General features: G+C 51.7%; 11 protein-coding genes across 11 annotated transcripts; 6 read left to right on the top strand and 5 right to left on the bottom strand.

The window, feature by feature from the left end:
- Positions 1-348: 348 nt before the first annotated feature.
- On the bottom strand, positions 349-1534 carry PV08_07275 (uncharacterized protein; the record flags this gene model as incomplete). The annotated part of the gene is made up of 2 exons (XM_016381605.1): positions 349-1151; positions 1237-1534. 2 exons carry the CDS (start codon positions 1532-1534, stop codon positions 349-351), a joined length of 1101 nt encoding a protein of 366 aa, XP_016234707.1.
- Positions 1535-2904: 1370 nt separating this feature from the next.
- On the bottom strand, positions 2905-3513 carry PV08_07276 (uncharacterized protein; the record flags this gene model as incomplete). Its single annotated transcript, XM_016381606.1, has 2 exons — positions 2905-3151; positions 3203-3513. The coding sequence occupies 2 exons, from the start codon at positions 3511-3513 to the stop codon at positions 2905-2907; spliced, it is 558 nt and encodes a 185-aa protein (XP_016234708.1).
- Positions 3514-4575: 1062 nt separating this feature from the next.
- Positions 4576-4875, top strand: PV08_07277 (uncharacterized protein; the record flags this gene model as incomplete). The annotated part of the gene is made up of 1 exon (XM_016381607.1): positions 4576-4875. One exon carries the CDS (start codon positions 4576-4578, stop codon positions 4873-4875), a length of 300 nt encoding a protein of 99 aa, XP_016234709.1.
- Positions 4876-5783: 908 nt separating this feature from the next.
- On the top strand, positions 5784-6678 carry PV08_07278 (uncharacterized protein; the record flags this gene model as incomplete). Its single annotated transcript, XM_016381608.1, has 2 exons — positions 5784-6349; positions 6471-6678. The coding sequence occupies 2 exons, from the start codon at positions 5784-5786 to the stop codon at positions 6676-6678; spliced, it is 774 nt and encodes a 257-aa protein (XP_016234710.1).
- Positions 6679-7656: 978 nt separating this feature from the next.
- Positions 7657-8916, top strand: PV08_07279 (uncharacterized protein; the record flags this gene model as incomplete). The annotated part of the gene is made up of 6 exons (XM_016381609.1): positions 7657-7725; positions 7811-8005; positions 8081-8246; positions 8321-8341; positions 8409-8535; positions 8631-8916. The coding sequence occupies 6 exons, from the start codon at positions 7657-7659 to the stop codon at positions 8914-8916; spliced, it is 864 nt and encodes a 287-aa protein (XP_016234711.1).
- A 247-nt stretch (positions 8917-9163) lies between these two features.
- Positions 9164-9855, bottom strand: PV08_07280 (uncharacterized protein; the record flags this gene model as incomplete). The annotated part of the gene is made up of 2 exons (XM_016381610.1): positions 9164-9535; positions 9673-9855. The coding sequence occupies 2 exons, from the start codon at positions 9853-9855 to the stop codon at positions 9164-9166; spliced, it is 555 nt and encodes a 184-aa protein (XP_016234712.1).
- A 2070-nt stretch (positions 9856-11925) lies between these two features.
- On the top strand, positions 11926-12708 carry PV08_07281 (uncharacterized protein; the record flags this gene model as incomplete). The annotated part of the gene is made up of 1 exon (XM_016381611.1): positions 11926-12708. One exon carries the CDS (start codon positions 11926-11928, stop codon positions 12706-12708), a length of 783 nt encoding a protein of 260 aa, XP_016234713.1.
- A 1154-nt stretch (positions 12709-13862) lies between these two features.
- On the bottom strand, positions 13863-18596 carry PV08_07282 (uncharacterized protein; the record flags this gene model as incomplete). Its single annotated transcript, XM_016381612.1, has 1 exon — positions 13863-18596. The coding sequence occupies one exon, from the start codon at positions 18594-18596 to the stop codon at positions 13863-13865; it is 4734 nt and encodes a 1577-aa protein (XP_016234714.1).
- Positions 18597-19423: 827 nt separating this feature from the next.
- PV08_07283 (uncharacterized protein) lies at positions 19424-21898 on the bottom strand (the record flags this gene model as incomplete). Its single annotated transcript, XM_016381613.1, has 1 exon — positions 19424-21898. One exon carries the CDS (start codon positions 21896-21898, stop codon positions 19424-19426), a length of 2475 nt encoding a protein of 824 aa, XP_016234715.1.
- A 360-nt stretch (positions 21899-22258) lies between these two features.
- PV08_07284 (uncharacterized protein) lies at positions 22259-23641 on the top strand (the record flags this gene model as incomplete). Its single annotated transcript, XM_016381614.1, has 1 exon — positions 22259-23641. The coding sequence occupies one exon, from the start codon at positions 22259-22261 to the stop codon at positions 23639-23641; it is 1383 nt and encodes a 460-aa protein (XP_016234716.1).
- Positions 23642-24221: 580 nt separating this feature from the next.
- On the top strand, positions 24222-26112 carry PV08_07285 (uncharacterized protein; the record flags this gene model as incomplete). The annotated part of the gene is made up of 4 exons (XM_016381615.1): positions 24222-25064; positions 25181-25261; positions 25355-25401; positions 25614-26112. 4 exons carry the CDS (start codon positions 24222-24224, stop codon positions 26110-26112), a joined length of 1470 nt encoding a protein of 489 aa, XP_016234717.1.
- Positions 26113-26551: the final 439 nt, after the last annotated feature.

A 26551-nucleotide genomic window follows, 5' to 3' on the forward strand; every position in this document is an offset into this window, starting at 1 on the left:
CTCAACCTCGACCTCAACCTCGACCTCAACCTCGACCTCAACCTCAACCTCAACCTCAACACCACAATAGCCCTTTGCAACGAGTGTCGAGAGCCGTTATGCAATATGTGCATGCGTGCGTCCAGCGCCGCAGCGTCATACTCTCATAGACCGTACCCTACCCATGTAGACCATATTAATTGTCCTTAAGAGCTCTTTCCGATTCGCGAGTTTCCATGCGAGCAGACATAGCGTCCTTTGGTTTGTGTTGCGCTGCGCACGACGACTGTCAAAGCATTTTGAGTCCTGACGCAACTCTCTTTCTCGGTTCCCTTCACAGCCCAAGAACCACTGCCGATGACCGATGAATCACCCCTCTAGAACAATCGCTTCGAAGTCTAGGATATTTGAGAGCTGGACCACTTGGTTCATCATCTCCGGCAAGACCTCAGCTTTGTTCCAGCTCATGATTTGGTCGACCATGGCAAGAAAGGCTTGCAGTTCGCTAGTGACGCAGGCGTGACATGACTTGAGGATGTTCATGTGATACGACGTGGAATTGTTGTGCTTCAATGCATAGTGAACCCAAAGCTGCAGCAGCGGTCCGTATACAGTGATGGAGAAGACGAGAGGCGTGTCTTTGCCGATGGGTGTCGGCGGCGGGATGGCTTGTTGCACGGCTCCATCATACGAATCGGCGAAACGTTGTAGAGCATTGAGCATGTAGCACGCCGAAACGGCAGCCTGGTTCTCGGCCTCGAACAGACTCCTTCCTGTAGAGAACGCCTTGGCTTCGATGACCAAGGTTGGGAACCAGTACCCCACGGGGTTCTTGTATGGATGCGGTCGAAAACCTTCCATGGATTCCAGTTGTTGCAGAAAGGCTTGGGCTTGCCAGACGGGAACTCCGTACTTTGTTGACAAGGCCCCCGCTAATGTATCGGTTGAAAGACCCATGGTAAAATCGGAGCAAGGTACCTTGACACTACTGGGCTTCACGGATTCTGATCCTTGTGTTTCTTCCAACACCGCGTCCGACAGCGAGTCTGTGCGCTGTCTCTTCCGGGATCGTTGGGGGTTATCGCGGAGCTCGTCAGAGACCTGATCCACATTCCCTAGGTTGAATGACACTCGCATACCCCGGCCTCGGGGTTGGAGGGTCGGATCGCATTCTAAGATTCCCAAGAGATTAGCAAAGCTCCACAAGCATCGACGACCTTGATGGTAGACACCAGGGGGAGAGGGTGTCAGACATACTATATTGTGGGCAAAGACAAAACTCGCCCTCTGAATCCATGGCCTCGAGACCCTTGAAGATGATGGTGAGGTAATGAGCTTCCATAGTCTGACCTTGCATGCGTTTCATCATGTCACCTGCCATTCTCTTCACGATTCCGTCCATTTGACTCGTCTTGCTCACCGAAACCTCACGGCTAAAGATGGCATTGACTCGGAGCTGAATGTTCTCTGGAAGCGTAAACAGTTGGACAAAGATATTGGCCTTGAGCATGGTTTTGTAGCGATAAGACGCATGTCCCACTGTAGATGCCGTCATGACTGTGGATTCTTGTGATACCCTCGAGTCAATTGAATCAGTTACCGATCGCTCTGTGTCTTCCTCTCTCCTTTGGGTGGGGTTGCTCCTCAGTTGGCTTTGGAGCTGCCTTAAGTTCCTTTTGGAAAGTTTGGCCTTGGGCAAACGTTGTTGTGGTTGGTTTTCCAGATGACTGTCTGCCGTTGACTGAGTTTGTTGTTGCAGTGGCTTTGTTTCACTGCTGCCCTTGGCTCTCTGAGCTCTGGTCACTGGGCCAGTTGTAGGAGAAGTTCGAAGATTCTTTGAGACGCTTGCTGGGTTACTGTCTTCAAGGTGTCAATACAGCCAGAATGTGTACAAAGTGTGAGCAATAAGGGCACACCTTGGGAGCGTCCCAGAACTTGCTTAAGTACATCTCTGGAAGCCATTTCGCGAGCCGAGTAGCTTTGGATGAGGCAGCTCGTCGTGACAAAGCCGCTGAGACTATGGTAGGAGTGCTGAGAATGTTTGAGGCGTCAAATACGATCAAAGCTGCATTGGCAAATGAGGGCTGATACAGTCTTTGATGATGGTTCTCATCGAAGTGCGCGAAGCGTTGGAGGTCTTTGAAATGTGGTGGAATGCTGAGAAGGATTGACCTCGGCGAGCCTTGTTGAGCTGAGACGACTCCGGGAATTCCATTGTCCTCCGGCGACAGAAAGAATGTACGCTGGATCTGGTTGACATTCTTTGTTGCGCGTCTGTGTCACCCTCCATGGCACCTTGAGACCGAGTGCTGTGGACGTTTTTGAGGCGAAGCACGGTCAGTGCCACGGGTGTTCTTTGTTGTGTTGCAAATGACAGTTCGCATTCCGCTGTCTCCCGATCGATAGGTATACCCTCGAGCCGAATGGCAGAAATGGGCATGAAAACCCTGTATCATCTCTCTGAGACATTGTAGAAGTGGCCATCTTGATACGGAGTACCACGAAAGGCTAACCTCAATAGCTGTTCGGTCGAGACCAGAAAGAAGAATCGAAGTGGGTTTGGTGGACAGGAACGACGAGAGCGAATGCGAGTACGAATACGAATACGGGCATCCACTACGTATCAAGGGGCCACGCATGTCGCATTATCACTACAAAGGTTCAGCAATTTTAACATTTCATTTCGTTTGCAGAAAGCCTCTGGAAAGCCAACGCCACAGTAAGCTATTCTAGCTTGGAACTCAGAGGGGCGCCTTGGTCACTTTGTCGTTTGGGTCATGCCGTTCAAAGATAGAGCAAAGACCTTTGGCTTGGGGATCATTTCCCAACGAGTGGTTTTCCAAGCATCACAATCATAAGGATACAGTCAAGGTCCAGACGGACAGTTCCCCATCCCATCATCGTCGTGCTAGATCCCTCGGCGACTCATCCCAAGCCGATGTACATCTTCAATTGTCTCTTCTTGCCCGCCAAGGTGGTACCATCTGCAGTTTGTTGGTTGAGCTGTTTCAAAAGAGCATCAGTTTCGTCCTCGTCCAGCTTGTTGATGTCGGCAATTGAGGCAGGGAAGTTCGCTACTGGAGTATTGGTCAAAGGATTTACGAGGGGAACGAGCTGATCTGAAAGGGCCCCGAGGAATGAATTCTGGTTGCGGATAACGGCATTGGTATCGCTGCTGAATTAGTAAAGTCAAACTCCTGAGAATGATCAAGGGACGACTTACGTGGCAGTGATTCTGGTTGAAAGGGACTGGAACCCGGTGCGCATCTCCTGGATGAGTAGATCAAACTTGGCTTCAACTCGGGCGAACTGCTCTGCCATCGCTCTCTTCATGTCCTGCATTTCCTGCTTCACGTCCTGCGCTTCCTGCTTCATGTCCTGCATTTCTTGGCTCATGCTATCAATTTTTGCCACTACCGCTTCGCCGTGCTTGATCAGGGGCAAATTTTCCAGCTTTCCAATTTCGGTGCCAGCAGTGTGAAGGGCTTCACTGACTTTGCCCCAGTCTGGCTCTGCTGTGGAGGGAGTATCCATGTTGTAATACTATTCGTTGTTGAGAAGCACAGCAGAGAAGGGTAGTCAGGGTTGGTGTCGCGTTAATCTAGCGGTATTGTTTGCGAGATGGATTGATGATAAAGTCTCACCAGCAGGATGTACTACAGTCCATATATATATACGGCCAGGAGCACCTAGCGTAGGTAACAACAGCGAGGGGCAGCTGCCTGGCTGGTGAACAACTGCCATAGAGGAGTGTGTGAGGTCGGGCACAAGATGTGAATAGCGAGAGCTTCAGTTACTGTGTGTCTTGTGCCTTCGACCTGCAAAGCATGCAACATTCAATGTATTTGTGAATCTGAGACTATTACTAGAGGGCTTGGTATACATCAGTAGGGTGTCTGACAGCCTCAAAGATTGTAGACCCCCAAAGATTGTAGAGCCTGAAAGACATACCAGGTCACGTAGATCAGGGATTTGGGGTGAAGAGATCGACGAAAGACGTGTCTGCCCAGATGCAGTGCCATCCGCAGCAGGGTGAATTCGGGTTTGCCCACGAGTAGAGACCCCCAAAAGTATGTCGGACAGCAGAAGGTTCTGGCAAGTAATCCATCTCATCAGTTGCCTGTCTCTCTTTACAAAACTCTCCCAAGTTACCTCAGTCCATTGGAATGCTGAATCACGTGGAGTTATCGATGCTTCATCGTAGGCGTTGCCCCTTGCTGGAGGCCTGTTGCACCGCCTGATGTCCACATACCCAATTCGAGACAAAGACCTCCTTTTACCATCGAAAGGACATTGTATCGCCGACAAACGTCGCTTTTAATTCGCATCTTTGTCACCAATCACCTATTTCGTCTTCGCCCTCCACAATGGGGATCAATTCCGGCTTTGTCATCTCGACAGGACAAAGAGCAAGCCTTTGGGCTTTGGACCTTCTCAGATATCCACGTTCGAACTATATAAGTATATCCAGTCTCCTTCTGTTGAGCAGATATTTTCTCCTTCATCCTCTCTGATAAGACAGACGCCATCGCTTCATCGCTCCAGTTACAGGTAAGATTCAAACTCACTCCGACAGATCACACAGCGCCAACCAACATGTGTCCTCCTCAGAGCAAGGAGACCACTTCGACCGAACAGCAAATCAAAAAGTTGGAGGAAGACCTTCTTGAGCTGGCCATTATTAGGAGCGTGGACGACGATATAATCTCCGATTTGCTAACTAATCCCATCTACATGGATCCCGAACGTTCGGAGGCTGCTTATGAGACGATAGACAAAATTCTAGAAGCGATGGAGGAGGACCTGAAAGCCAACCAGGCCGGTAAGCGTCAAGGAATAATCAAGAGATTGGGCCCATGTATCCTTCCCTGGGTTCAAGAGAAGTATGGCCGCTAGGAGGAGTGCAGACAAATCTGAAGATCGGAAAGAAGAGGATGAGAATATTGGGGTTTGGAAGTTCAAAAAGGAGGAGTCTTGAAGGTAAGTGATTTTCAATTCTTGATCGTATAGCGGCACGGTGCGATCAGCAGCCACTCGCTTCGATAGGATTTTGGATACTTCGCTTTTGAGTCATGGAGGCAATAGAGCGACATTCTTGACGGAAGTATGTCCGAGCATAATAAGGAAATTGGATAAATTATCACAAAGTCGCACCGTCGGCACCTTTTCTTGCATTGATTCGCACGATTGTTGAACGCTTGTACTATACGCTTGTCCAACGTCGATAGTATGATCAGATTTCGCTGCCTTCAAAGTGATCGGCTTCCATGATATCACATGGATGAATCTACCAAGGGGGTGCGTGCCGAAAGAAACAGCGTGAGCAGACGAGGCTGAGAGCCCCCTATTGTAAGTTCTCGCCTTCCGTAAAAATTAAGCTCGGCTCCAAGTGGGCAAATCGTCCTTGGCTCGGATCCGAGACACTGTTCCTCAACGAAGGGCAAACCCTCGACCACCCTCGATCAGGTTCCATTGCTCGGTGCACAGCAACCCGGAATAAGACCAACATCAGTCTCGGCTTTCTCTAGGCAATGATGGTCATGATTGGCAAGATCAGGTGTTACAAAGCAAGGCACGAGTAATGGGATGCTTCTCGGCTGAGAGGGTGTCTCTGTTCTCCAACGGTTCATGCCCCGTGTTTACCTCGGGAGCCCCTCACGAACAGCCCGCAGACAGTAAGCTGGGGAAGACATGATTGACATCTAGGACGCAAGTCGGGGCTCTCTGGATGTAACGCAGTTTTCAAAACCCAATCCTGAAGAGTCGTGACGATAAAAGCGAACTACCTTGGACCAAAGATAACAATGGCACAACTCGAGGGCAAAGTCATCGCAATCACCGGCGCCGGGTCCGGGATAGGAGCAGCGACGGCGCGACTGGCAGCAGCAAGAGGGGCGTCTCTCTCCCTGTGTGACATCAACGAAGACGCCTTGACCAAAGTCGTCGCGGAGCTGAAGGGAAAAGGCGTCAACGTCATCGGCCAGCGCGTCGACGTCTCCAGTTCCGACAGCGTCGACGCCTGGACCGCTACCACTGTCGAGCATTTCGGCAGGCTGGACGGTGCGGCCAACATCGCCGGGGTCGAGGGTGCACCTGACGGCAAGGTCTTTGCAAAGATCGTCGACATCACCAACGAACACTGGGACCATATCATGGGCATCAACCTCAAGGGACTGTTCTACTGTCTCCGCGCTCAGCTGCGTGTCATGGACCGGGGAGCGGCCATCTTGAACGTGGCCAGCATCGCTGGACTGATGGGTCGTCCGAACATCGCCGCGTACTCGACTAGCAAGCACGGGGTGGTTGGTCTGACGAGGACTGCTGCAAAGGAGGTTGGCGAGAGAGGGATTCGTGTCAATGCGATTGCGCCGTGAGTATCATTCCGATTCCGTTTCTTCATTTGTTCCTTTGATCTTGCGTCCTGAACCCACGCGCGAAAAGAGAAACAAGGGAAGGAGACTGACCTGTGATGATACCGACTGTGACAACAGGGGCCCAATTGAAACTCCCATGCTGGACAGGTTGAGAGCCGACTCGGGCGCCAACAACCAACCTGTCACGGAAACGTACAAGACGCTCCCTCTGCAGAGGCTTGGTACTGCGGACGATATGGCGAAGACGATTTGCTTTGCGTTGAGCGACGATGCCTCGTTCACTACCGGTGCAACTTTCGCGGCGGATGGTGGTATAACGTGTTAAAGGTGTCGAGTACCTGTGACTCGGAGGAGTGTACGGCTGTAAGTAGCCCCGAAAGAGATAAGTATGTAACTTCAGAGGCAAAGTATGAATCTCGTAATTTGAATTCTGCGTCATAGTGTGTGACCCTCAAGTGCGAGAGAGACGCCTCGGGATATACTGTAATTGCTATCCTTATGGGTATCGGGCCCTCAAGGTTGGACTGCAGATCATACTGGGGTCATCCAAGTTGCATGGGGGATTATCGCATCCGTAGAGTTTACGTCTAGGCGGATTGCCCGCCCCTACGGATACGAGTATGGACCCCTAATGTGCCCGCCGAGAGAGGCTTGTGGATGCATCGGATCCGGCCCGATGTTCAAGGTTCCGCAATGGTGGTCGAAGAAGTGGTAGTCAAACGAGGATTTTTGAAGAACCATGAACAGTCAGTCGATACAGCATAGTCAAGAATACGCCGAACATTCCTGATATGTACTTTTTGTTATGAAGGCAAAGTCCACCAACTTTGTAGCAAGATCAATTCCTTGTGGAAGCATAGCCTCGTCGCCTCGTAGCTTGGACGGGCCAGAGTGCCCCGCACGGGGAGAGGGTTCACCGGGGGGAGCTCGTTTTGGCCAAGTCTCTCCCTAAGCTGATCTACCACGTCTATCGAAAGATTACAGAGAAATGGGGGGAGCTCCAAGATCTACAATACCTGACTGTTGATTTATTGACTGTCCAACGTCGCTTTTCTTCTCCCACGAGTAATCCCAACTTTGTACCCGGTCTAGAACATTACCGCCTACAGTTCTCCGTCCTCCTTACTCATAGAGTGGTTGGCACAGCTTCGTTTGTGGTGGCGCCACTCCCTGGTCACCTCAGGACTTTTATACTTTGAGCACGCACGTCACGAAACTGTCGACTCTTGATACTAAACGTGTTCTTTGAACCATTGATTCCCCAGCACTTCGACGACGACTCTTTTGTTGTCGCACCTCCGAGATGGACAAGACCCGCAGAGCCGTCACTATCCTCGGCGGCGGGACACAGGGGACAAGGCTGGCGTTTATGGTTGGTTTAACCCCCCCGGCGCGACACAATCAGCCAAAATGTCTGCCCTTCGCGGGTATCAGGGACTTAACTGACACTTGAACAGTGGACGAAAAAGGGACGACCGGTCTATCTCGTCGACCAGAACGAGCAACAGCTCGTGAGAGCCAGGAAGGGCGTCGACGACTTGAGATCTCAGCTGCAAAGCCTCTGGGCTACCTCGACACCTTGGGGCGAAGTCATTGCCACGCCGCCCAAGGACCTGGAACAAGCAGCGTCAAAGTCATGGCTGGTCCTCGAGGTATGTGTGTTCCGGATCCTTCACCGAACCGCTTCAGAGCCGCGAACGCTGACTCACACGTCCATCGCACCTCAGTGCGTACCCGAATCGCTCAAGCTCAAACGTAGCGTGGTCCAGGAATTGGACCAGCTCGCAAGCCCGGAGACCATCGTCGCGTCCAATTCTAGCAGCTACACCATCGAAGAGATTCTAGAGGATCTGAAGCTGAAGCACGACGACCGCTTTGCAAGTTTACATTCGTGTATGTCCACCTCCTTGGATTTTGTCGTTCCATTTCCCTCCCCGGATCAAACCTCGAGACTGACGCATTCACAGACTGGCCGCCAGAAACATCAGGTAAGTCAAGCACACGGCGCTAGAGAGGCTTTGACCCGTGGCAGCTGATTGGGATGACTGTGTGAAGCAATCGAGGTTATGGGGTCGAGTAAAACCAGACCCGAGATCATCACCCGCCTGATGGAAGAAACAAAGAGGCACGGATTCTCACCGTTCCACGTCCGGAAGACGTCTACAGGGTACATCTACAACCGGTAAGCAAGACTGCGTCCGCATGGGTTTAGAATTCATTACCTCTGTGTCGAAAAGAGAACCGTGTTGCTGACGGAGTATGGGGTTGGTGTTTTAGAATATGGGCCGCAATCAAGAGAGAAGCGCTCTTGACTCTATCAGAGGGCGTCGCAACCCCGGAGGAGATCGACGCCATCTTCAAAGACGTCTTGAAGACGCCCAAAGGACCGTGTGAACAGATGGACGTGGTGGGGTTGGACGTCGTTCGCGATATCGAGCAGCACTATGCGGACGTGAGACCGGGCATCCCAGAACAGCCCCGAACGTATCTCCAACAAATGATAGACCAAGGAAAGCTCGGTGTGAAGTCGGGCGCGGGGTTTTACCAGTATGATGAGAAATGAAAGTGTGAGAGATATTTACTATCCTCCTGATTTGGTCCATATTAAACCAGCCCTCTTGTGTCGATCGTCGTAAGTTGGGGAGCATCGCCTTTCGAGCGGGATCATCAGTGAGCACAATACCACAAACCCCCATAGCAACTCCCGTCCAGCCGAATGAAAGTGATACCCTTATGTACAGTGAAGGATGACTTTGACGCCGGATAACCAATTCGCCCCCTCGGCCCCTTGGCCGGGATTGATGCATGCCTCATATCTTCACAGCTTTCGACTTCCCTTCCAACGGTCGATAGATGCCCGCGACCGCGTCTTCCCTCAACACCGTGTAGTCGAGAATGACCAAACCCGCAGCCAGACCGAAGCTGATGGCCGAAAACGAATACATGGCCTTGTACAGCCGACAGACCATGACTCCCATGGACGTCTCCCAGACCTTGATGCTGCAGGTGTGCGACAGGACCATCTTGTTCAATCTCCAGGTCAACACGCCGAACGCTGCGCACCAGAGACTCAGAATGACGAGGTGTACGACCAGGTTGATTCGCGCAGAGATCTGGAACACGCTGTGTCGGAAGATGGCCAAGATCTGGTCTAGGAGCGAAATACATGCGACAACCAGGACCTGTCAAAATGAATACGATTGTGAGGTTAGCTTCGAAGTAATTCCCTGGTCATTCCACGCACACATCACCCCGCCCGCTGAAAGACAAAAACAAGAACAAGTACTCTGGAAAAAAATGTATTTGCGTAGGTACTTACGAAAATGAGTTCCGAGGGTGCAGACATGTTGTCCATCCTCAGGTAGTGGACGAAATATGCTAGAATACCCACAACGACGGCTCCCGATATAAAGTTTGCGGCGCCCAGGATCGGCGTCACTGGGTAAGGGTAGAGCGACGCCCTTTGGCGGTCTTTATCGGCGACTTGCGTGATGAGAGGCATTGTGTTCTTTGCGTCGTTGCGTCGGTCCTTTCAAGCGGGGTTGATGAGGTTGATGAAGAGCGCAACGGTCGTCGCGGCACGCAGACTCGAGAGCGCAGTTTGCGACAAAGGACAGGGAGGGTTTGAGGAAACGGAGAAGAAGAATTTGGTTCTCTACCACATCGAACAGAATGCGAGTCCACTACCAATGCGCGAGAGACAAAAAAAGAGAGCCTCGACGCGGGAACCGCCCACCGTATGTACTGGAGGCGAACAAGAGTGATAAGCAATTACCTGGGCGGGTAGTAGGGGTGATTTGCTTGATTACTTTGCCCCAAACGCCGTAAGCACACTACTTGCTAGTAAGTTACTGTAGCCACCACCATGGGGTCTGCAGACGGAGCGGGAGCTGGACCCATGAAGAAAATGGAATTGTCATGGCCACACTTACCCTGGTCCCTTCAAGGCTTTACCAGTGACCTGTGGCATTGGAGTGTGGCGTTTGACGGTGCGAGTAGCCGCATGATGCCCATGTGCTGGTCATTTCTCTGCGAGCGGCCCTTGTGTGTGAGCACTTGAACAGTGAGCAGGCCTTAAAAATAGACACGTCCTTATGTAAGGGCGGGCGGTCTCCACATTTGTCCCTAAGGGTGGATACTCCCGGCGGTGTTGAGGCTGACGGGGTGGACGAGCCCTGCGAAGTCTTTACTACAAGTGTGCTTTCGTACAGTAACTATTACCCTAGCTCTTACAGCGAACTACCAGCATACTCAGTGGCCAGAGTCCGCAGCAGTCAATCACCAGGCTCTGGACTAATCCCCGTAGTGGAGTAGACCGGATGCCGGCCCTGCTGCCCAAATTGCGTGTCATCTTCTCTAAACTTCTATTCCTCTCCCAGAAGTCGGTGTCGTGCAGATTTGCCTTTGTGGCTGCTTACAATAGAACATTTCGTTGGGGGCCTTAATCCAACTAAAGTTACGAACAAGGTAGATCATCCTACCAACTACCGAAGCTACTACGACTGCACCCAGCACACACATACTCAAACGAGCTTGGATCCTTAATTTTCGCCAACGTTGATTTGATGAACAATTGCTCCTCGTGGCACTTCCTCGCTATATTGGTCCTTGGGCTGTGGCAACTAATATGACAGTTCACGCTATCAATCAGCACGCATCACCAGCATGATCCTTCTTTGCGGAGGCTCATCAGCAAGAACTCATCCATCCTCGCTCCTGTACTGTACTGTACACGATGTTCATCTAGCGGAGGAATGCCTTTGTCTTTCTCTCCTGGCCCCGTTCCCTTTCCACCATGTCCGTGTCGGTAGTTATGGGGCAATCCCCGTGCTTCCCGTGCTTACTCGGTGCGGTGTACACAGTTATGGGTATATCGACGAAGCATGTAGCTAAGCTAGCTTTTGACACGAACCAGAAGCTAGAAGCTCTTAACTAAAGCTCTAAGCTTGGCCTTGGCTCTCGAGTGCCCTGGGCTCGGAGAAAAGTCCCAATTCCACGGGGCGACATTGCAGAGTTAGTGGCCCTAATAACCAGCGGACGGAGATAGACTAAGATGATCACAAATTACCTGTATGGCCGGGGGCGATGCACCGTGGCGGGCTAGCGGATCCTAGATCCATTGTCAGCATAACGCATATGGAGTACCGCCATGGCAATTGCCAGATGTACAGCCCAGACCTAAACTGAGCATTCTGACATGTCCAACGAATGTGGAAATGAGAAAATCCGCTTCGCATGTTTACTAACGAGCAGGATTTCCGCTTTGCCATCCGTAAGCAAATTTTGGAAAAAAAAGGTGTATATATCCTGGGGTTTGGGACCTGGCTGGACAAGAGAAAGTCAGTCAGTCAATCACTCAGAACAATCATCCCAACCATACAGAACCACAAACCAGAAACTTAACCAGCTTCTAATACACACGCACGCACTATCCATTCTTTTGCATAGGCATAAGCATACATACCTTTGTCTGACATCTCTGAAAACATCCCGACACACTCTCACCTTTTTTTTTTTTTTTTCAATTTCCTTTCTTTTCTTTCCACCACACGGATTAATGAAATCAACCACCATGCTTCACCTCGCAGCATACATCATGATGCCATGGAGCGGCCTCGCCGCACCGGCCGCCGCACCGACGCCCGGCAGCACCAGCAGCGCGTCGACGCACGTGGCGCTGAACTCGACCAGCCTGGGCCCGGGGGTGTCGATCTCGCCCGACCGCGCCGGCAACCAAGACCTGATCAACGCTCTGCTCCAGGCCCCTACTGCCGCGGACCGTCTCAACCTCCTCCCCGACCCCAGCGACCACCTGTACGACTTCAACAACCCGCCGCTCAGCTCGGCCATCACGACCGGCAACGGCGGCCACACGGTCAAGGCTGACCGCAAGGACTTCCCGGCCCTGATCGGCACCGGCGTCAGCATGACCGTCGGGTTCATCGGCCCCTGCGGCTTCAACACGCCCCACACGCACCCTCGGTCCGCCGAGATCAACATCGTCGTCGAAGGTTCGCTGGGCACCGAGTACATCCTCGAGAACGGCGCGCCCTACATCCGCAACCGTCTCGACAAGTACATGATGACCGTCTTCCCACAGGGTGCCATCCACACCGAGTGGAACCCAGAATGCAACGACGCCGTCTTCGTCGCCGGCTTTGCCTCCGAGGACCCTGGTGTCCAGCAATCCGCTCAGAGGCTGTTCGATCTCGACGACGACGTGCTTGAGGCCGTCTTCGCAAACGATTTTACCTTTGACGGCCGCGACATCGATCAGTTCCGGAGCCTCATCCCGGCCAACGTCGCCAACGGTGTCGAATCTTGTCTGGCAAAGTGTGGTATTTCAAAGCGATGATGATTTTGGGACTCTTTGTGATTTTGCGCCGGTTTTATTTTCTGTTTTCTTTTCTTTCCATCACGTCTTTCCTTTATTAAAGAAATGGTCTTTCGCCACGGGGGTTCATGACTGGGGGTTGCAATGTACATACGCACATAACATACCTGAACTTCAACAGTACACTGGAGTAAACTAAATGTTGAATGTTTAATGTTTACAAAACATACCTTGCAACTCATTGATCTTCTCATCTCGGCGAGTATCTCCCAAAATGAAAAGTTCTTCCAGAGTGATATGTAATAGTAGAGGTAACGCGCCGAATTCGACTGGTGTTTGGTATAGGACCCCTCCGGATAAACTTCAATGACACTGATCCAGGGTGGAAGAGATGTGCATCATGCATGTATGCGTGTGCGTGCGAAGAGAAAGGTAAGCACAGAGAGAGAGAGAGAAGACGTAAAGCCGAATTGACTTCGTCCATATATGAAATGCAAAACTCCTACAGAGGTGAGATTTCGAGGGACCCTTACTCCGTATAAGTATGTCGAGTTTTGAAACAACTTACACTATCGTTCGTCTCCCAGACTCCATGAACCAGGCCTAGTGAGCCCGGCGCGATTCGAGGACAAGGGGAAAGCAAGTCGCTTAGTGAAACACCTAAACTCATGCATGTTCGTTGCCTTGTGTCGTTGGCCAGAACCCTTTTCCGTACGCTCCACAATATGAATCAACCAGAAACGAAACAATCGGATACAAAAAGAATGCGCATTTCTTGCTCAGGACCGACCTGTTCAGAAGGTACAGAGTAGTAACGAATATGATAAACAAAAAAGGGGGTATCTCAACTCCACAAAAGGCTACAATCGTCATCAATAATGTCAATTCGACACTGCTGCTGACCACCGAAACAGTCCACAACCCGCTGTCGGATGCTTTGCATTTTCAATTCTCGCTTGCTTGTTCGCTGGTTGAGGAGACCAAGAAAAAGTGTGTAGGATAGCCACAGAACGTGTCGTTGCTATTACAAAGACAACGCCATAGAGAAAGACAAAACTGTGGTTGGAAAAGAATGAAAACGAAGGTCTCCATGGTAAGAAGCCCATTAGGCCTGGGAAGAATCACTGGGTCTCCAATACTCAATCACACCTCCAATACCTCGTCGTCTCACTCACTCATTCATCGCCCTGCTCTTCAACATCGACCGTGGTCGCTGTGGTATCATCAACCTTGTTCAACGTTCTAGCCATCTTCTGATGGTCATCAAACATCTCGTCACTGAGCTCACTCAATTGCTTGATCTCTTCGTGGATACCCGCCAATTGACCGGCCACATTGCGTTTAGGAGCTGTTGGAGTGGACTCGACAGGCGGGATGGATGCTTCCTCCGAGGGGACACCATCGTCATTGTCCTGGGAAGCCACAGCTCCTCTCAAGCCGCTGGTGGAGGTTTCGCCAATATGCTCTTCTGCAGGAACTGCATCTTCAGGAGTAGCCCACTTGCTTGACTCGAGACCCTTCTTTGGACCTGTCGGAGTGAGCGGGTTCATTGATTTTCTCCGCGGGCTGCGACTCTTGCCCCGAGGCTTTGGACTTGGCAAGACGACCTCCTTCTGAGCTTGCTTGAGTTTGTTGACTTCCTTTTGGGCGTCCTCAGCCATCCCTCGTTGGGTCTCGATCTCCAGCATGGCGCCTTCCAGTTCGGCTTGTAACGAGGCGATGGTCTTTCTGAAACCTTCGAGCTCCGCCCTGACGTTCTGAAGCTCCGTTGCACTGGGCATATCTTCAGCACCCTTCTTGACCTCGTTCAATTCGGCATAAAGTTTCTCGATCATGTCATCATATCCAGCCTGGGATTCGCGTAACGCTTGCTCGTGCTTAACATGCAACTCGTCCAGAGAGGATTGTGCTTGAACATATTTGGTTCTCAGTTCCTCAAGTTGGGCACGGTCTGGACGATCTTCGAGAGACTTCCTCGCTGTCTCAAGTTCCTGCTTCACTACTGTCATGGAAGACTCATGCGATTCGAGTGCTGCTGCCATAGTCTTCTGATGTTCCTGTTCAAGCTGCTCGAGTTGCTGGCGAGACTGAATGAGCTGATCCCTCAATTCATCCAGTTCGGTGGTATCCTTTGGTGTTTCGGAGGCCTGGCGAGCAACATCCAGCTCTGCTTGTAGCTTCGAGAGTGCCGCTTCATGATCAGAATTCAGAGACTCCATTGCTCCCGCATGGTCCGTCGTGGCCTGGGCGAGGCGGGCACTGACGGCCGCATTTGCCTCTTCCAGTTGGTCCACTTGAGACTTCCATTGGTTCTCCAGCGTTTTCATGATCTCGTCCATTTGGGCATCATGCACCTCTTTCATTCTCCTCTCCAAGTCCTCGTGTTGCAACTTGTTCTTTTCCTGGTCAGCTTCGCTCGACTTGGCATGGTCCTCCATGATTCTGTCAAGAGCCTGCTTATGTTCCTTCTCCAAGGTAGCCTGAAGATCTGCTAGTGCTTTTTCGTGCTCACTACGGAGGCTCTCGAGCTCTTCCTGAGCCTTGGTCTGTAGAACTTGCTTGACCTCAGCGAGGGTCTGGTCGTGGTGGGACTGAAGTGTCATGACTTGAGTGGATTTCTCAGCCACTTTCTGTATGGCCATCGACAATTCTTGTTCCATCTTTTCGAGGGCTTCGGCGTGCTCTGACTCCTTGGACTTGCTCTCTTCGTCCATCGACTGCAAGATGCCCCTTAAGCTCTGAAGTTGGAACCGGGTGCCGTCCAGATCGGACTGTAAAGCGTTGGTCTGCATTTCAAGCTGTCGTTTCTCTTCTGTTAATGAAGCACGTGCTTCTTCTATAGCCTTCTCTTGGTTGGCTTTGGCGTTGGATTCGGCCTCTTTGAGAAGCTCAGCATGGGTGGATTTCAACGATTCAATGGTGTGAGTATGGCGAGAAGCAATGTCTGCTTCCAATGTTTGTAGTTGTGCGGTGTGTTCGGCTTTGCTAGATTCCAAGGATTCCTGGGCAGATTTGAGCTGTGCCTCTAATTCTGTGATTCTGTTTGCATGGGACTCATTAAGAGCACTCATAGCAACCTCCTGATCCAGAACTCTTCGTCTCTCCATCTCGGCAAGCTCTTCGGAGTGTCGAGCCTTTATGTTCGACAATTCGGCCTCGACCGCGTTGAGGTGCTGCTCAAGTTGGCGGACACGCTCTACGTGGGCTCTTTCGGTTTCTTCGATTGCTTTCTGATGACCTTCTTCAGCAGCAACCTTGACGCGATCAAGTTCTGCGATATGGCCAGCTTCGAGGCTTTCCAGACCAGCCAAAGACGCCTTCATCTGTTCTTCTAGCTCCTGAATTCGGGATGCATGACTCTCCTTAAGGGTCAATATTTCCTTTTGAGAAGAATGGAGTTTCTCCTCCAGTTGTTGCACCTCCCCAGCATGGGTCACCTTCAGCCCGGCAATCCCCTCTTCGTGCTTTGCCAGTGCCTCAGAATGAGCTTGCTGTAACTCTTCGTCGTGAGTAGCCTTCAAAAGAGCCAGCTCTTCTTTGGCAGTATTACCCTCAGCCTCATGGGTTTGCAGAAGTTTCTCATGTTTCTCGAGTGCGTCGGTAAGAGCAGTCTTTGCCTCATCCAGTTCGCTTTGCAATGATAAAACGGCCTTTTCGTGGTCACCTTGCGTCGTACCAGCTTGATCCAAGGACTTCTGAAGTTCTGCTTGCAGGGCCTCAAGCTTGCTTGTATGGTCGGCTTTCGCCTCTTGAAGTTCAGCTTTGGCTTTGCTCAACTCCTCAGACGACTGTCGCAATGATTCTTCCAGTTGACTCTTGTGTAATTCTTCCGCGCCCTGCAAACTTTGTTTGGTAGCATTCAGTTGATCCTCGATTTCCCGTACCTTCTCGAGATGTGCGTTTTGTGCAGCCACGAGGTCATCGGCCTTCTGCTGTTCGAGGCCTTGCAGCTTTTCTTGCAACTCGGCTATCGTGGCGGCCTGAGCCTCTCTCTCTTCGTCCTTTACTTGCTGAAGGTCGATCAGTTGCTGCTTCAGAGATTGCATTGCTTGGTCCTGTTGAGACATTTCCTCATTGAGCTTTGCGTGGGATTCCTCTTGCTGCTCGACCAGTTTCTGTTTCTCAGCAGAAGCTGCTTCAGTCTGAGCGAGCTTTTCTCTGAGCATTTCGAGCTCCTCTTTGTGCTGGGATTCAAGGGTTCGGCTCTTCGTCTCAAACTCCTCTTGCAGTCGTGCAATTTTGGTTTTCGCGTTCTCTTTGGCGGCTTGATGACGAGTCTGCGCGGCCTCTAGTTTCTTTTGTGCCTCTTCAAGCTCCATGCTTTGGGTTGGCGAGATGCTCGGAGAGGGTACGAACTCGCTTGCGCTCACACTGTCTGATTCAATCTTCTTGGTCTCGAGATCGAGTTTGAGCTTTTCTATTTGAGCATCCTTCACCAGCTTCTCCTTGTTTGCTGCAGCACGGAGTTCTTCAAGCTCTGACTTTAGTCGTTCCAGCTCGCTTTGGTTTGCAGACTCCTTGGAGGATCCCGAAATCCGCAATTCATCGAGCTCTACCCTCAGTTGACTGGCCTCTGCTTCTTTGGCCGCCACCTGGCCCGAGAGTTTTTGCGTGAGTGCATCCACCTCGGATTGTCGATCGTTTGCTAATTCGTCCAGCTTCGCCTTGTGAGCGATTTCCACCTCGCCGAGTTTCCCTTCGTTAAGTGCTATTAGCTCTTGAATTTTGGTAGCATGGTCCTTCTCTGTCGACTCAGCCGCAGCCTGCACCGCACGAGACTCTTCTTCTGCACTCTTGCTAAACTCCTCCAGCTTCGTCTTGAGCTCAGCTAGCTGCAAATGTAGACTGCTAACCTCTTCCTTGCTCTGAGCGAGCTCAGTCTGCAAGACCGAGACGTCAAGTCCCGCATCTTCACCTTGGCTAAGAGTTTCGCGAATTGGAGAGTTTGTACCACTTTCTGCTGTGACAGAGGTAGCTTCCTCAAGCTCAGCGTTGGTTGGAAGACGACCATGAGTCCTCTCAAATTCTCGTACTTTCGCAAGGTCAGACTTCAGCTTGGAGATCGTTGCTGCAGCTTCCTCGGAGATGTTGTGCTTCTCTTCTTCGTCCGCCCCATCCGAAGCCATGGCCGCTTGAAGCATACTGTTGACAAGTTCGAACTCACGTATCTGCTGCTCAATCAGGACAGAGCGAGTGGACTTTCTAGAACCCAGCGCAGGTCGGACAGGTTTGTGCTCGGTCGGCCCAACTGCATTTTCCTTATTATGTTCTGCTTCTTCCGCACTTGGCTTGGTGGCAGGGGACGCTGGTATCGTGCTCAGACGCTTCTTCTCAGCAAGACCGCTGGCCCCAATGTTTCGCGAGGCTACTGTCGCCAGAGGCCTTGAACGCGCAGTGGTGCTGGGGGTTGTCCGTGAGGTACTAGGAGTCGCGGGTACTTTCCTACTGCCAACCGGGCTGGCAGCACTGGCTCGGGTGGTGGTTGGCTGAAGAGTGGTCCGCCGAGCTGGCGTTGCGCTGACGGTCTTGGACGTCGCAGTTCGGTCAGCACTGGTGTTTGAAGCCAATGACATCCTCTTGGGCCGTGCTGAGATCCCCTCCTTTCTCTTCTCATCGCCAGAGGCCCTCTCATCGATAGAGCTGACGGACGGCTTCGTTGCATGGCTGGTCTGGGCGGTCGTGGACGAGGTAGACGTACTCGTAGGTCTTCGAGCCGTAGACGTGGTTGTTGGGCGTGCAGGTGGTTTGCTCAGAGAGCCGCCGACACTCGCCTTGGCTGCAGAAGCCGTTGTCGAGGGTCTGGAAGAAGTCGACAGTCTCGGGGCAGAAGGTTTTGTCACAGGCCTGGGAGTTGCATTGGACGACTTCAACTTGGACTCGTCAGCCTTGGAGGAGACATGTCTGTCCATGGTGTCCAGAGTTGGTTTGACGGTAGACCGGTCCTAGAGCGAGGCCGGCCAACGCAGAGAAAAGGAAACAGCACAAGATATGATTAGAATTACGGAGTTCGGAGTACTGTCAACGAAAAAGATGAAATAGACGATAACCAACTTGCAATGCCAACAACGAAGAAGAGGGCCCTTTGGCTAGTGGTTAGAGAAAGACCAAAGACATCAAAGAGACCAGGGTTCGGGCACTGCTGAAACATGCGATTGGGATGTGCAGATTGGCGGCTTGTGCCAGGCGCGAGTCAGACGCGACTGAGACTCGGCGCTCCAATGCTCCGCTCTAGTTCCAGAGTCCGGCGGAGCATACGATACGCAAATTGGTCAGTCACAGACCTGTATCCTCCTCCTCATTTCCCTTCAATCTAAAGTCAGTCTCACCAATGCTGTGGCTGGACGGGGAAAATGAAGAACTGATGGTAGTGACATGGGGTCTGGCGAGGCATTGGAAGGAGAATCTACTATATAACTTGGGGCAGGGCAGCTTGACCTGAATATCACAGTGAGCTGGAAGCCGGCTTCGTCAGGGGCGATTAGTTAGACTTTGTTTCAAAGTCGAGATCATGGTAGGAGAATACATTTCAATGTGAACGCTATACTTGTCGCGTACTCAGATGAGGTGTGTCCACACGGGGCACTGGGTATCCAACAGAAGACTCCCATCTTTGCCCAGATACGGAGTACAGTCAAACATGTTACAGGGGTATCTTTAATAATCCGTCAGTCGTGAATTTTCTTCGTCCGCTCGCCGTTTTCGGACTCAGTATTGATACATTAGCTAAGTAATCGTCTCAGTCGGGTAGAGAAAGGAGCCAGTCCCACTGTCCGTTGTAAAAGTCGTACGATTCTCTCAAGATGCTCTTTTTGACCCAACGTGCCTGGGCGATGATCTCGTCCTTGTTGTACTTACCAAGCCTACCTCTATATCCACCGTAGGCAGCAATTATGTCTTCAAACCTTGTTGGGGAGGTATATTTTTGGAGCGCGTTCAACAAGAGCTCAAGTTCACTCGAGGACCATTGCTTAGCTGCTGTTCGACCACTCTCCTGGGTGGGTTCCCGATGTGTAAAGGCCTTGTCGGGTGGGCTGCCGACAACGTTTGGTTGACTAAATCTAGATTGTCCATGTTGGTAGAGTGGCTCGTCTTGATTCGAATCGCCGACGTCGACAACTTGGTCAACTGGCTCTCGGGAGATGCGAGCGGCGTAGGTGAGATGTTTCTCTCTGACTGCTGCTCGTCGTCGCTGCACCTCCAATAGGAACCGCTCATGATCGGCTCTTTGCTTGATCTCTAGTTCGTCACGATAGATCTCTTGGTCTTCAATCGAGACCTTTTCCTGGTATTGGCGTATTATGTGTTCAACGTTCTGCGCAACTTTCAGCTGCACTTTCCTTCTGATGCCAACGGGAACCTTCGGCCTCGGCTGCCACTGGGTAGCGCTATTCGCTAATAGCCGGGTGACTTTCAAGACCTCGATCATTTCTCTGAGAGCGGCCGTGTTCAAGTGATTGGCCTGATATTGTGCGCGAAGGACGTATTTGGCCAGTTTAAGCGAGTCAGGAACAAGATGTTCGTAGATGTCCCAGATCATGTGTTTGCGTTCGCGTCTGCGGTCCTGGTGACGGTCGAGAATCGGGGAATGTCTACATTCACTGATGTGCTGGCATCGCTGTTTGTACACTTGGAGATCCTTTTGAATAGTCGCGGTAGAACCACCAGCATCGGAGTTGTTACCATGGCGAATTAACTCTTTATATGCTTCCGCCAGAGATCTCAACGAGCGAGCTATAGCTTTGCCATTCGTAGACCTGAGCTCCGAATATGCCCTCTCTTCGGTAATCTCAGCTGAAGCTACAAGAGCTGTCTGCCAGGCCAACTTGCAGTCAAAAATCTCCGCCGCTTCGTTGATGCTATTCATTGCCTTTCGTACACGCCTTGCCTCGGCATCTTCCTCTTCAGCTTCTAGCTGCTTTCGCCTCCGTCTCTCGGCTTCGGTCTCTGGGCGTTGGACCCGTGATTTTGGTCGATTCTCTTGAACATCATGATCATCCTGATGTCCCTGTTGATCATAGCTGTCTTCGGCTTCTGGTCGGCAATTAGTTGCCTTTCCAAAGCTGTCATCGTCGCCGTCTTCATTTCCTCGTTGCTCGGGATCCTCTTCATCTGAAGCATTTCTGTTGTTAATGTTGTCGGTGTCATCGTTATCATCGGCGACTTCTCTGTCGTGTAAGGCGGCCGGTCTCGATGTGCCTGGATTCTGTCTTCTATCCGATGCAGAAGCATCGGGCGCATGAAGAGCTGAGCTGATTTCCCTGACGGGAGTCTTGGGCGCAAGACCGGCAGTCAATGACCGATCTGGAAGCGTGGACTTCTTTTTTCTGCCCCTGGGACTATTACTTTTGGTTTGCGTCGCTACGACAGCGTGTGCCAGTGGGTTAGGTACCCTGGCCTTCTCGGATATCTGCTCTTGGTCATGTTCGGTGGAAGATGGGGGTCCATTACGGGCCGCTGCTTTGACTTGTCCGCTTAAGGGTTGAGCAATCCTTCGCTTCACTGGTGTCCTGGAATCAGCCTCGGTAGAAGCGAGCTTGTTGACTTGGGATGGGAGGAGAATGGGCGTGTCCGGGCCATCAGACGCGACAAGAGCCTCTGCAAATACATCTCCATTGAATGGAATGTCCGTCGAGGCTTGCTGCCGAGCAGGAGGCTTCAAGTTCAGAAACGAGGATCCAATCTTCTGCAGCGTATTCTTGGTGACGGCCTTTCTAGGGGAGTCATCTAGATAGACTGTAGCCGTGGATCTCGTGTCGAATTCTCCTCTGCCCCTGAATGGCGAGACCGGCAGTTGCTTTCTCTTGTTTAAAACTCTCATCTTCACCGGCGGACTCATCAGGTTTTTCGGTTCTGGTCCGTCGGTAGGTGATTCGGGAAGATCATAGGCATCCCGCTTCGAGGGAAGTGGGCGGAGAGCAAGAGACGGACGCGCTTTCAGCTTGCCAGAGGATCGTATCGTGGAAGGTCTGCTCGGAGACTTTGCGAGAGTCGATGCACGCACATCTTGAACTTCCCTCCTCTTGCTCGGTGACTCTCCATGATGGACTTGTTTAGTGGCGTTACGCTTTCGTTTCGAAGTCGGCGTTCGATTGGAGTTGCTCGCTTCTGCGTTCAGAATGGCAGTGACATCGTGCAATGAGTCCTCTGGTTCTTGTACATTCTGCAGCGTTTCACTTCCGCTGATCGCAGAGAGACGAGCCGAGCGACGCATCTTGGATGCTATGTCACTGTCGCAGGAGCATCTTGAGAATCTAGGGATGGAGTAGAGGAGGCGAAGGGCAGAAGATGCAAGGCCGCATCTCTGTGCATTTGTTTACGGCGGATTCGTCGAGTGACACAGGCGCGGGCCGTATTTTAGTTCTGATGAGAAAGAAACAACAGAGAGAATGAGGGCGCGAGGCGGCGGGCAATGATTATGTCATCCCCGTCGTGCCCTTCACTGTGTGCACTTCGTACTGTAATATCCCTGCTACATCATCTTTGCCAATACATCGGGATCCAAGCGAGAAGAATCCTACTCTACCTCTATCGTTGCGGTCTCGAAGAAGCCGATTTGCAATTCCGGCTCGTCATGGCGGCCTCTCCGTCCTTGATCAAACTCGGCGACATAGAAAATCACCACTTCGAGGCGCCATCCAAGAGAATCCACGATGGCCCCGATGTGACTAGCTTTCTGACCTCCCTTGCATACAAGGATGTCATGACTTTCATATTACAACTCAATCGTGCGGTTGTACCGCGGAAAGAAAGTGTAGACGGCTCGATCAAGACTACGACCTGGCCGTTGAACGCAGACGGTGTTACATATTCAGATCCAATCATTCATCTACGCACCCTCTTGACCAAACTAGGTGATCTTGTCGACCAGGTCCCCCCTGATACTGGTCCAAGGAGATTCGGAAATGTCAGTTTCCGAAAGTGGTACAAATTGGTTGAGGAACAAATGGACGATTTGCTTCGGGACTGCTTGCCTGACGCATTATTACCTTCTCGCATCGAGATTGGCCCGTATCTCCTGGGCAGCTTTGGCAGTCCTCAGCGTCTTGACTATGGCACGGGACATGAGCTCAGCTTTTTGGCGTTTCTGGCCTGTCTCTGGAAGCTGGATTTCTTCCCTCAATCAACCCCAAGTGTCGAAGAACGAGGTATCGTGCTCGGCGTTTTCGAACGCTACCTCGAACTCATCCGCAAAATCATCAAGACGTATAATCTTGAACCCGCAGGCTCACATGGTGTTTGGGGGCTCGATGACAATTCTTTCCTTCCATACATCTTTGGATCAGCTCAACTAGCGCCCGCTGTTTCAGATACAGACGATACTCCGACAGAAGGATCCCTACCCGATGCACCGGAAGCGTCTTCAGTGACGAAACAAAACCTGGTTGACAAGGAGAAGGACAAAAACATGTACTTCTCTGCTATCGCATTCATCTATGAAGTCAAGAAGGGACCCTTCTGGGAGCACAGTCCGATGTTGTTTGACATATCAGGTATCAAGGATGGATGGGGGAAGATCAATAAAGGCATGCTCAAGATGTACAACGCAGAAGTCTTGTCTAAATTCCCCGTTGTTCAACATTTCCCCTTTGGATCCCTTCTCAGGTGGGAAAGGGATCCGGAAGCGCGACCTCCCGCTGTGTCACACGCTGCAAGCCAACCTCTTCGCAATCCTACCGACACTCACGCGCCAAGCACCATGAGACCTGCTGGACCTCCTCCGGGTAGTGGCACAGCTGCACCTTGGGCTGGGAGTGCGACAAAAGCACCGCTCGGTTTCGTCAACGGTGTCACGCAAGCACCATGGGCCAGTCGAGGTCCTCCACCACCCGTGGCGCGTTCTGGATTTGCACCGAGCCAGCGGAAGCCAATGCCACCTCTGAATGAAGCTGGTACTGGCAGTAGAAGGACTCTAGCTCCTTCTCACGAGCAGAGAAAGCAAGATACTACTGGTTGAGGTTACCCATGGAGATTCTTGAGAACCAGGCCGGCTCAAGGACAAAAGTGTCCTTGTATCACGTTCTGCAGGTCGAGTTCTCCATCAGTAGGCCTGGTGTCGAGCAGCTCGTGTGTGGGTGGCTGGGAACGCAAACATCTTGCCGACCTCGACAGAATTGATTGCCGACTTTGAAAAGCCTAACATTCGTCAAAGACAAATTGTGCACCTCCGGTTAAATTGGTAAGCTACCACGTACTAATGATATTACGATGGAGTGATCGGCACCCGACTATGGTGCCGTACCCAAAGTCAAACCATATCCAGCGGACTCCTCGAGCAGCTATTTTCTCGATTGTGTCGATCTGCAAACGATGCATCGTTGACGGAGAACGGCCGCTGGATAAATTTGCTGGGTAAATGGTGCGGTGGTTAAAATCCGTGCCGTGGATTGCGGAGGTTCCATGAACGTGGGGACAAGGATCTTTTGAAGGAGATAGGTAGGTTAACTATATACTACCTATGAATCTCGGTACTTACATGGACCAAAATGCTTGACCAATGCTTGTGGTCAACTTTCACCCAAATTAACTTCCGTGTCATGAAGAGCGTCACCATCGTCGTCGTCGCGGCCACCGTCGCCGCTACGGCCACCACCTGCTCAGCATGGAGCTATACACCTTCCATGACCTACTCGGCTTCCATATCTGTCAATGCCCTTCAAAAGTATCAGACGATGATTGGAGGTGGGTGCTCTGGAGCATTTGGCATTGCCTGCCAACAGTTCGGCTCGGTTGGTCTATCGCCGTCCAACCAGGACCTCGTGACTCAGATCCTCTTCGACGAGAACATCGGCGGCCTGTCTATCGTGCGTAACGACATTGGTTCAACACCGGGCATTGTCGCCGGTGACGTTTCGTCTATTCTGCCCGACTGTCCACCTACGCCAGAAGGGCCGTTCAACTACGTCTGGGACGGCAACGACACATGCCAACTACAACTGACCCAGACGGCGCTCAAGTACAACCCGAACGCGTACGTGTATGCCGACGCATGGTCTGCCCCGGGATGCATGAAGTCGGTCGGCACAGAAGACAACGGTGGATTCATCTGCGGTGTTCGAGGGGCCAGCAACTGCTCCGCGGACTGGAGACAAGCTTACGCCGACTACCTCGTCCAATACGTCCGGTACTACGAGCAGGAAGGGATCGAAGTGTCCCTGCTAGGCGCATACAATGAACCAGACTTCAATCCCGTGACGTACGCGAGCATGGAATCAGACGGGTACCAGGCAAAGGATTTCTTGGAGGTATTGTATCCGACGGCCAAAGCAGCCTTTCCCAATATCAGTATCGCCTGCTGTGACGCCACTGGAGCAAGGCAAGAGAGGAACATTTTGTACGAGCTCGACCAAGCTGGAGGGTCCGAGTTTTTTGATGTGGCGGTAAGTAGGAGAATCCCGAATATCCAACTTACGTCAATACTTTGACCTGGGCAGAACTACCCAGGTATCTTGTCTGCCTTGGGCTGTGACAGAGGAAGCTGACCGGTACTGACTAGACATGGCACAATTATCAAAGCAACCCAGAACGACCATTCAATTCAGGCGGCAAGCCAAACCTAATGACCGAATGGGCAGATGTAGGTGATCTCATCCCAGCCTTTTTATTTGCTTGTTCACATATCCCCAAACTCGCCACACGCAACTCGCACTCACTAACAGAAATGAAACAGGGCACCGGTAAATGGAACTCATACTGGGACGTGACAGGTCAACTTGCGTAGGTACCTTATCCGATCGACATAGGACCAAGTCCCGCATCTACCTACTCTCACTTGTCCCCCCTTTCCCCTGTCTCCACCAAATATACCCAGACTTGACACGAACTTGATACAATTGTACTCACTGCCAATGCAATTAATCGTGTTCTGTTGGAATGAATTTGAGTACAAGATTCGCCCGGGACCCATGCTAATGAAATACCAAAAACAGTGAAGGCTTCCAATGGGCACTGTACATGCACAACGCCTTCGTCAACTCCGACACGTCGGGCTACACACACTGGTGGTGCGCGCAGAACACGACGGGCGACAACGCCCTCGTCCGTCTCGAGTACGACGCCTACTACGTCTCGGCGCGCCTGTGGGCGTTTGCGTCGTACTTTCGCTTCGCGCGCCCGGGGTCCGTGAGAGTCGAAGCGTCATCCAGTGCCGAGAACCTGTACGTAAGCGCGTACGTCAATGCGAACGGAACCGTCGCCGTGCCCGTCATCAACGAGGCCCATTTCGCTTACGCCGTGACGATTGAGGTGGCGGGTGTCACGGATGTGAGCGTGGCAACGGCGTACTTGACTGACAACAATCACAACGTTACAATGGCAGGACAGGTTGAGGTGGATGTTGTTGTTGGTGGTGGTAGTGGTGAGAGCGGTGGTGTCAAGTTTGAGGCTACCGTTGAACCGAGGGCTATGAAGACGTTTTTCTTATCTTGATAACTCAAAGTCATGCCATCACCATCACCATCACCATCACTCACTTCCTGTCACTAGGCGCTTTGGCAATAGTTACTGTACACTTCCGTCGCAGCAGTTGGATGAATACTGTAGCAGCGATGATATAAACCAAATTACAGTGTGCTTTATTAAACCCCTGAGGTAGATGTGTGGGCTCGGCACAGATGGTTATCACGGCGCGTCAACCGAGTCCAATGCAATCAGCATCTGTTGACGTTCGTGTTATGATATAAAAGCTACCCAAGTAAAACCGAGAGCTATGAACTGCGTACAGAAGAAGTCTCTGTGTCGCCTCAGGAAGAGGCGTAGTGCGCAACTGCGCCAGCCGCTCACAGCCGAAGGGCTTGCGGTGGAAAGTACCTTAGTAAGGCTGTGTGCCACGAGACTGTGGGAGCGGTACAATAGTTGGGATCGTGAC

The sequence above is a fragment of the Exophiala spinifera genome (assembly GCF_000836115.1).
Source record: "Exophiala spinifera strain CBS 89968 unplaced genomic scaffold supercont1.5, whole genome shotgun sequence".
Classification (NCBI taxonomy): Eukaryota; Fungi; Ascomycota; class Eurotiomycetes; order Chaetothyriales; family Herpotrichiellaceae; genus Exophiala; species Exophiala spinifera.